The sequence below is a fragment of the Limulus polyphemus genome, unplaced genomic scaffold (assembly GCF_000517525.1).
Source record: "Limulus polyphemus unplaced genomic scaffold, Limulus_polyphemus-2.1.2 Scaffold138, whole genome shotgun sequence".
Taxonomy (NCBI): domain Eukaryota; kingdom Metazoa; phylum Arthropoda; class Merostomata; order Xiphosura; family Limulidae; genus Limulus; species Limulus polyphemus.
The window spans coordinates 978,304-988,630 of NW_013665748.1; the positions used below are offsets into that span (position 1 = coordinate 978,304).

The 10,327-nt window shown below is 31.3% G+C and overlaps 1 protein-coding gene across 1 annotated transcript in view; it reads right to left on the reverse strand.

Moving 5' to 3' along the window:
- The window catches only part of LOC106474334 (tetratricopeptide repeat protein 39A-like), a 55,401-nt gene that overhangs the window by 23,508 nt on the left and 21,566 nt on the right, over window positions 1–10,327 (reverse strand). The window contains exons 3-7 of the mRNA XM_013935028.2: window positions 9,423–9,602; window positions 7,801–7,876; window positions 7,236–7,359; window positions 6,753–6,885; window positions 541–640 (exon numbers count right to left, since the gene is read on the reverse strand). Of these exons, the coding sequence (XP_013790482.2) occupies window positions 541–640; window positions 6,753–6,885; window positions 7,236–7,359; window positions 7,801–7,876; window positions 9,423–9,602 (613 nt within the window). The remainder of the gene's footprint in view (window positions 1–540; window positions 641–6,752; window positions 6,886–7,235; window positions 7,360–7,800; window positions 7,877–9,422; window positions 9,603–10,327) is intronic.

Genomic DNA, 10,327 nt, shown 5'->3' on the forward strand with positions numbered 1-10,327 from the left:
ATCACTTGAACCAGGAAGCGGACTTTGCAGTTCGTATATAACAATCCTGATTTTTTTTCAGCACTAATGATTTCCTAAAGAACATTTAGGGAATAGTTTAGAAAATAAATACGTAAACTGTTAAATTCAGTTCTTTTCATTTAACCTTTAACCTCTGATAAAAAGTAAATAGATCATAAGAAAACAAAGTAACTTATAAAATAATGAAGCTCATTCTTTACAACAAACTAACTAAAAATAAATGGTATCGTAAATCAGTGCACAATAAAATTAAATTCATAACGATTAGAATGAATTCCTTCATCATTTGAATACCCCATTAATAACCTTATTTAATTAAGCACGACAATAAACTAATTGGTATATTTAATTAGCTTTCTGTAACATGAAATATTTCTTACTTCTCTTTTCAGTGATAATTTATCCATCATTTTTACAAATTAGATTATTATCAAGAATATTAATTTACTGTTTATATCAGTGTACACAATGAACAAAAATCACGTAAGTAAAATTAACAAATCTCTTTAATCTTGTTACCAAATTAAAAGTCCCAACACCCATCCGCACTCCACTCTCAAAATGTTTCTTTCTTTCTACATCTTCAAAGTCACGAGTGTTCAGAATATGTAGACATTCTCTGCAAAATAAACATAATTATTGTATTGAAGAGGTAAAAAAGTAAATGTAATTATTGTGTTGGAAAGGTAAAAAAGTAAATGTGAGAAATTTTTTGAATACAATATTAATGAGGAGAATTTATTTTAATAAAACAAAATAATCTGTTAGACATATACTTACTAAAAAGATCACTAGTCTTATCTATTAAAACACAGCTTTTGAATAAACAGTTCCCTGCATAATAACCATTTTCGTTAAGATCAAACTTCAAAGTAATAGTTTCTAGTATACGGGTAAGCGCACATTTTAAAGAGTTGCGAATATGATCTACATTAATTCATTATATCTTTACAAATAATTCACTTTTAAAGTTTCTTTATTAAAAAACTTGCGTATGATTATTTTACAATACGCACTGTATAAACATTTAATTCAGGAGCTTTTTTTTTGATATAAGGCATTTCTTTTTCTCTTTTGAAATATTACTGGCTTTATAACAACAGTGTAGCATCAGGTTCAAAGGAAATGAAAATATTACTGGCTTTATAACAACAATGTTGCATCAGGTTCAAAGGAAATGAAAATATTACTGGCTTTATAACAACAATGTAGCATCAGGTTCAAAGGAAATGAAAAATATTACTGGCTTTATAACAACAATGTAGCATCAGGTTCAAAGGAAATGAAAATATTACTGGCTTTATAACAACAGTGTTGCATCAGGTTCAAAGGAAATGAAAAATATTATTGGCTTTATAACAACAATGTTGCATCAGGTTCAAAGGAAATGAAAATATTACTGGCTTTATAACAACAATGTAGCATCAGGTTCAAAGGAAATGTTAAAAAACTTTTCTTAGTTTTTCTTACGGGTATCTTTCTTATCGTTTGATATATTCAGTATTAAAACAATATACTTGTGAATTATTGTTTCACAGAGAATACTGTGTAAATATACCAAAATATGTTTATTCGTTGATAAATAAAATACCGGACCTTGATATCTTAGTATTTAAACATCAATTCTCAGCAATTCCATTCAAACAGTTAACAATCCAAGGCCCAGTACAGAGCTAGTCCTTCTAGTTTTGTTTATCTATACAAACAGCAAAATGATAGAGAAAGTCAACTATAGAAATCAGTGTACACATATTTTTCCTCATGAAAATATGGAATTTTGATAAGAGGTATTTTCTTGGTTTTTGGAATTTAAACAGATAGAAAGTTCTTCTATTTTGTGTGTGTGTGTGTGTGTGTGTGTGTGTGTTGTAATAATGACAGTTAAGGTAAAGTAAAAAGAAACACACACCGTTCTATAAGATGTGTAGCACCAATAAACTCATTAAAATATTTATAAGGTAAATGTAAACAAGGTAATATATTTATTGTAATTTAAAAGAGAACATACACCACAAGCAAACAGGAAGTCACAAAAAAGTATTAAAAATCCGATAAACTGACAGCGGTAAATTTACGAAATTACAATGCTAAAATCTGGGGTTCGATTTCCCGTAGTGGACAGAGCGCAGATTGCCCATTGCGTAGTTCTGTGTTACATCTACACATAATGCAAAAATGTTATTTCTGTTTATACAATAATTCTTGCTAGTTAGTTGTCCTGTAAATTAAGGTTAGTGAATGCATGTGCTTGTATCCTAACATAAACAGAAAAACTGTAATATACGAAGAAATAAATCTCCATTCTCATCAAATATATAAATGCATTAATATGGATTATAAAATCACGGTGCTTATACAATTTATTAGCCTGTTTGAAATCGTTACATAACTACAAGTAAGTAACCTGATTTATCAACTAAAACTGATATCATCGTGGAACGCCCAGTGGGAGATTTTTTTACGATAGACAGACAAATAAAATAAGTGTCTTGACATGTTCTTAACATTAACAACCGTTTACACTTAAGAGGTGCAATTTTACATTAGAACTTATGTTTATGCCAAACACAGGTTTAGTGGATTATCACATGACTGAATAACATTTAAAAGCACACGAATAACTGCAAATAACTTCATCCTTAACTATTTATGTTCGATATTTTTATTATCGGTTGTCTAAAATACTTCATTAATTTATTTTATTTATGTAATACATTTAAATAACAATTTAGTTTTAAATATAGTGCATCAAAATTTGTTGGATTTTTCATTTTGTAGTTAAGCACAAAGCTAGGCTATTTGTGCTGTGCCTACCACGAATATCGAAACCCGGTTTTTAGCATTATAAGTCTTCATACTTACCGCTGCGCTACCGGGGGGCGTTTATCAAAGTGTTAGTTTGTTTTAGAGAAAATCCACATTAGGCTATCTATTGTATCCGCCGCTGGGAATCGAACCCCAAATTTTAGCTTTGTAAACTTACCGCTGTTCCACCGGGAGACGGATCAGAGGGTAAGATGTAATTGTAAAAACCTAAATGTAGTTACTATTGTTTTTAATTATATGAATTAACCCAAATTTTAAAAATTGTGAATCAATAGTTAAACTTATGTAATCAATATTAATAAAAGAATGAGAGAGGGGGGTATCGCTTTGCTATGGTTCCTCTGCTAGATCTGGCCAATTTAAACACTATTCTTAAAAAAAACTTCATTATAAATCTTTTTTTTAAGTAATTATGAAAATACTGAGTCATCATGCTATATTGTAGACTAACTGAATTATTGGGTGTAGAGCAACTGTATTATTGGTGCAAAAGTGTAGAGTAACTGTATTATTGGTGCAGAAGTGTGGAGTAACTGTATTATTGGTGTAGAAATGTGGAGTAAATGTATTATTGCTTGTAAAAATGGACTATGATGTGTACAGCAGAATGATGATTTTTCATCAGTGAAAAATTGTAAGTAGTCGGCATCATATACACACACACACACACACACATACATACGTACACGCACACATATATATAATTTACAACTCGAGCCGAGTAGTCTCAATATACATAAAAACAGGTTTTAAAATCAACAGTTCATTACAATAAGAAAAGTGGTAAAAGCAGAAACGTTAGCAGTTCATAATAGGAATCGCAGAGGAATATGCTCCAAACCCTAATAGAACATTCGGGTAAAAACCACCTTAAAAAGCAGACTTATTCTTCAAACAACACTCAAACCTTCGTATTCAATAGTTAAGACTACTCAAATGTTGATAATAAGCAAAATAAGTGATTTCACGTTTGTACACAAAATCAAAATTTGCCCATTTGTTGATATTATTATTATTATTAATATTCTTGTTTCCCAAGCCTACAGCAAAATCAGCTGAGTATTTTGCACCAAAACCTAAACAGATATACTATATCAAACGCTGCGAATGCCCATTATATATTTAAAAGTTGATTATTTTTTATTGAAAGTTGATTTACGTGGTTATAAATACATAATAGTTGTGATGTTCTTATGAGTGTCCGGCTGCCTTTGTACTCGACTCGTGTTAAACGTGTTAACACTAAACCTCAGGCACAAAGCCACCTGGCTCAGTAAATATATACTTAAAAGACACGAAGCTATATTTAAAATTATGTTTTAGACTTTTTATTTGAAAAGGCTGTTTTTCTACTGGTAATTTTTTTTATACGTGCTTAATGGGGGCTGTGTCTTATTCTAGGCATATATTTGCCCATTGTTGTGCATTAAAAAAAGCCAACATGCAAGATAATTAAAAATTGAGAATTTAAAATATACAAATATGAATAGCAAAAGTAATCAAACAAGACTAGGGTTCTACTGCTGACAGTTTGAAGAAGTTACAAAACCCTATTATGACTCCACTATAAAATTATTGCAAGTGATATCTACTTGTTGGATGTACAAGACTGTTTAGTGTAAGTGTTATTTAGTTTATTTTGTGACTTAATATCTTATGATTGTTTTAAGTGTTAGTTGTGACAAATTTTTGTTACGTAACACTGTACGAGTTAGTTGTACGTTGTGTTTACAATTACATTGTTGTCTAGGCTTTTATTAATATTATTGACATCACGCTACTCTAACCTTCGGTATTTTTCTCGTTACCTTAAGTAAATATTATTATTCTATAACGCCGTTCGCATAGTTTATAGAAAGTTCGAGGCTTAAGTGGACAATATATAAATATAGACGACTAAGCGAGCGCAAGTCAAGTAGAGAAAAAGTGAAGTTCAGTCAGAAAAAAAAAAAGTTATAAAACGTGAAGTTAGCCGGCATGTGAGTGATTAGCCATAACTGGCGATTTTTTAAAGTGAGTTTCACAGTTTAATAGAGATAAGAAGAATCTGTCTTGTCAAAAGGTGTTCTAAAGCAATTGAACTCGTCTGTGTGGACTTTGACAAAAAGGAGACAGTTATTTAAAGTTCTAGATGCAACTGTGGTAACCCACCGGTAACGTAAGTGAATTTATCACAGATTATACAGTAAGAAACGGAGTAGAAGAAAATAATTATTGTCAAGTTGATTCTAAAGTAATTCAATCAGCCTGTGTAGACTTTTGACAAGAAAACAGAATTATTTAGTTTTAGATAAAACTGTGATTTCCCGTAGTGTAAAGAATTTTGTACATACATTTGACTTCTTTTGAATATATTATTTTAAAACAAGTAGATTGTATACTGTCCGTTTATTGTTATAATTTATCGCCAACAAGTCACAGACACCTGCCGTAGAAGAATCCAAGCCCATATACATAAAATACTGACACTACTATAGCGTGGGTTTGGTTTGTTTGAATTTCGCGAAAAGCTTCACGAGAGCTAATTTAGCAGTGTAAGACTAGAGGGAAGGCAACTAGTCATCACCACCCTCCGCCAACTCTTGGGTTACTCTTATACCAACGAATAGTGGGATTGACCGTCACATTATAACGCCCCCACTACTGTTTCTTATACTTAACTGAAATCGTGAGTGCGTCTTCACTATTTATTACCACTGCATATAGCACTATTTCATATAGCCATTACTATTTTAAATAGTTGTTGTTAATGTAGCACTTTTAAATATTATCGATAATTACGCTAAATATATCGCTGTTGTCTATTTTTCATGCATTATTTGAGTCGCCTTATTCTAGCAAACACTTGTGCACAGCAGGCTGTTGAAGAACATGTAGACCTAACAAGATAAGGATGTTACTGAGTCTGTTTACATTGCATTAATCCGTGTTGTATTATCTTAGAAGAAACATTATTCCGTTGTGATGAGATTGCTTATGCTGCTGATCTTTTGTTACATTACACTGTGATATTGATGGAAGCCAGTCATTAAATCTGTGATGTTACAACCTTTGCCTTCAAGAGGGTCATCTGAAAACAACTTACAACTTTTGTTTGTTGTAGTTGTATACCAGCACATTTGTTTATTCTTTGTTGTAGGTTTGTTATGTATTTTGAACAAGTTCAGTGTGGTGAAAAAAGCCAATGCATCAATAAACTGTTGAAAAAAATGTGCCATTCAACTGAACGCATACGCGCAAACGTAGCTTTAAAGTTATTTCTCCAAAAATGGAAATAAAAAAATCTCAAGAAACAAAGATTAGTAAAAAATTGTTAATTTAAAAAAGGAGGAAATAGTGATCATCAAAAAGAAGTACAGAAACAAACTGAATCAAAATGTAAAGATTATATTTTCAAACCTACAACTAGAGACTAAAATTTTAAAGTAAACTAACAAGGTTGGAAATAATGTCTACATTATTTTTTCAAGCTATAAATCCCCATCAACTTGTTTCTGTACTTTTTTGACGATCCCTATTTCCCTTTATTTATTATTTGCACTTTGTATGTAGTATATTCATAGTGATTTTATTAAGTTTTCTCAAGAAGCTTCACTTTGTAGGGTTGTTCAATTTAAGTTAATATAAATATTTAGTATTGGGGTTAGAACTGAAACTATGATTAACTAGAGTTCGCTTTGGTTTAAATAAACTAGAAGTTAGCTTGATTTATGTTTATCAAAAATGTTTTTTGCACTAATCAAATAAAGTGTATTTTGGGATCTGTTATAAAGTGTGCAACACATTTTGTTTTACTTTTTTGTTACAACTTCATTGAGCCTGATCTACAAACATTAGGAACCTGACATTCACAGTTTGTACCACAAAGATTGTGAACAATTAGTGTATCAAAGGATGATTCTTACTTGTAGGACTGATAGCAGTATCGAATCCTTAACCCTCCCTTGAGAAAGGTGTATAAACTTTGGTCATAAATAAAAGTTAAAATGGCGTTCATCAGCAAACATTCTGCATATGTTAGCTCAGCATGAACTTCCACTGCAAAAAAAAATACAAAGATTGAACTATCAGTGTAAATTCTATTATAAAAGGTAAACACTAAGTAACGTTGTTTATTCAAGTTATAATGAAACACATGCATTCCTAACAAACGTTAAGTTGTAAATATGGCAATTTTAACCCAAATTAACTGCTTTGTTCAATCTAAATAAAACAAATATATATATTTATTGAATAATATTCTAAAATATGTCTCTATTCTAACCTTATTCTCAATGTAAGGAGTGATATTTAGTTTTTGAGTTTCAAACAACTGGAACATAGCGAATAAGCGGACTTCTGCCTTTAGTGTTATACACTAACCTCAGTACCTAAACAGTGACACTCACCCTCGGTGTAGGTATTGTAATCTGGACTACGAAATATCCGAGATACTGTTGACACTTTCTTTCTGTATCTCTGAGAGACTTTAACAGCTTGTTTCAAAGCATCCATAGCCATCTCTATGTAACTCTGTTTTGTTATATATAAAAAAAAAAAAAACATATGCTAGACTTTAGAACAGTAGTTATCGTGTTTATTGTATAGAGTTATAATTCAATTCACATGAAGATTGAGTCAATCACAAGTAAATAAAAGTATTCATATTAAGTGAACAACTGGTTTACTTCTTCAATAACTGCAATAGCCCTTCCTGACTAAAAAAGCAAAATTGAGAAGCAGTTAGATAGTTTATTTTTCACCTTTATAATCGTTATTCATTTGCAAACAACCAGCAGAAAAGGGTAAAGATTTAAAAAAAAGGTTTTACTCACCAAATGGAAATTTCCTTAGCGAAATAATTATCAAATAATTAAGTACGTTTCTTACACAAAACCAAAGACATATCTACTAACCTAACATATAACAAAAGCATTTTTATCATGTTTTGAAAACTATACAAAAACAATGTACCAATTCCATTGTCATTACTGCTTGTATAAACAGCACCATTCCACGTCCTACTCCATGATAAATACTGGTATGTGCCCTAAAAAATAAAACAGATACTTCAAAGAGTGAAAAATATTACCTTATAGTAGACTAGCCTATACAAAGATATAAGCTTCCATACTAATATACAGAGGATGAGTCCGTTACATTTAAACGATTTTGGAGCCTCACCATGTCGTAGCAGTCCATGTGGCCACGTCTCGGTGGGCGCTATTGGACGGCGATATATCTTGACGATAACACCGCAGCGTAATTTCCGTTACAAAAGACTCAATCGTAAGGATGTCATGTCGAAAGCACATCCATCCTCCTTACTTACTTTCATAGGCCATCTAGTTAGGAGGACGACGGTTTCTCAGCCTTATTTCAACACGCCTAACGTCAAAATGTATTTCTGATACAGGCCTTTCCACCACGACTTTGTATCGGCTGTGTTTATCAGAGCCTTGCTAATTTGCATTCTCAAATTCATTTTCATGTAACATACTTAACCCTCTGTATTAAATTCGTTAACTCTGATTTTGTAAAATTTCTGAATGTTACCATTTCATACTTTTGTATTTATATCAGAATCAGCAACTAATATATGATACGCATATATACAATTATACTTGTCATTAGACATTAGCATTATATTTTTAAACACTACATTTTTATGTAGTCCCTTTTATGTAGTCAAGAATTAGAACAGTGTATAGTTTTGTTTGTTTGTTTGAAAATAAGTACAAATCCACATAATGGGATATCTGTGTTCTGCTCACCACAGGTATCGAAACCTGGTTTCTAGTAGTATTACAGCCACACTACATTCGTCATATCCATTGTCTACCACGCATTTCGTTCAATCCAAAGCTCATCAGGTTGGCTGGGACATGACAAACACAGTGATAGTCCGAACACTATTTATATAAGCCATTCGTTACAGAACAATTTTTATGGTGTGAAGAGCTCTGGAATGAGCGAAACGCGTCGTCGGCAATAGATATGGCAAGTATAGTGCTGCTGGAGTATTATTATTATTATTATTATTATTATTATTATATACTCTTTTAATTCTTTAAAATCCATAAAGGGTTAAATAAAGAAAATTTAAAATTTAATAGGCCTAATACACAATTGTTTTTGCAACAAATGGCTTATATAAGAAAGGTTCCGACCACTACTGTCTTTGTTGTATCCCAGCTGGTACGTAAAGTTCTGGATTGAGCGAAACGCGTCGATGGCAATGAATATGGTAAAAATATAGTGTGATTGGAATACTATTATTATATACTCTTCTAATCCTTGAAAATCGCTAAGAAACTATATAGTGTTCAAAAGTATATTAGGCCTAATACTATCTCTTATGACAAACATAATTATAGCCATGGTTCGCTAACTTGTAAAAGGCATTCACATCATAACAATTGTTATATATATATATATATATATTTACATATAATATTAAATTTATACTTTTATTTCTTTGAACACCAACTGTTGCTGCCTTTCAAGTTACACTTAAGATGTGTGCATCTACTACTATGAACTCATTTGAATCAACTGAGCAAACTCAAAGTCAAGACATTTCATTTCATTCTAACCTGGATGATATAATTTCAAGTGCTTCATTAAACTTGTTGTTCAGAAACAAATCCAATGCACCAATTGTTTCATCTAAAACTTCTTGAAGCTTCCAGTCTTCACCTTCTTCTGTCAATGATTCATCAACTGTCTGAAATGTATGTTCTGATGATAATTCCTTATGTTCCGAATCTAAAGATCTACAGAAAACAAATTCATATTTTTTACAGGGAAATATAATTAACCTGTAAAATTTTACTTAACAATGATCTAAAACGTTGTACGCATTGCATGGAAAAATAAATAAATCAACTGAAAAACATTTCTTGTCGATAGTGTTTGAAGATAAAATAATATAATGCACGATGATTTGAATGTTTGTTTATGTGTACAATATATTGGAAATCAAGAAACCCACACACGTTGTCAAGCTATGGTGTGCAGTTAACAGAACAATAATACCCCTAAAGGAACGTAGCCTCAAATTTCCTAGACGTATCATTGAAAATGTGAAGGAACCATAACATTCTAAGAAAGCTTACATCACTGGAGGAGAATATAAAACTTGAGACGTCACTAATCGCTAGGTTAGCCGCAAATAATACGTGCGGTTTTTGTTTAGCGTTACCAGAGAGTGATGGACAGACTTCAGTTAATATACTATAAAGAAAACATTATAAAAAAAAATGGTGGAGAAACAAAAAAAAGAGAAATATGCAGGTACCAAAAGGCAATGATTTTAAAATGATAATTACATTTATTCGGTTAACAAACTAAGCCAAAAAAAAGAGGGTAACAATGCTGGAGAGATGATTTGCTCTAGCAATGATACGAGTCATCGTTTAAACTTTTAAAAGTTCAATGCTCTTTTAGCACATCAGTAAGCAGCCATATATATATATATATATATATATATATATATATA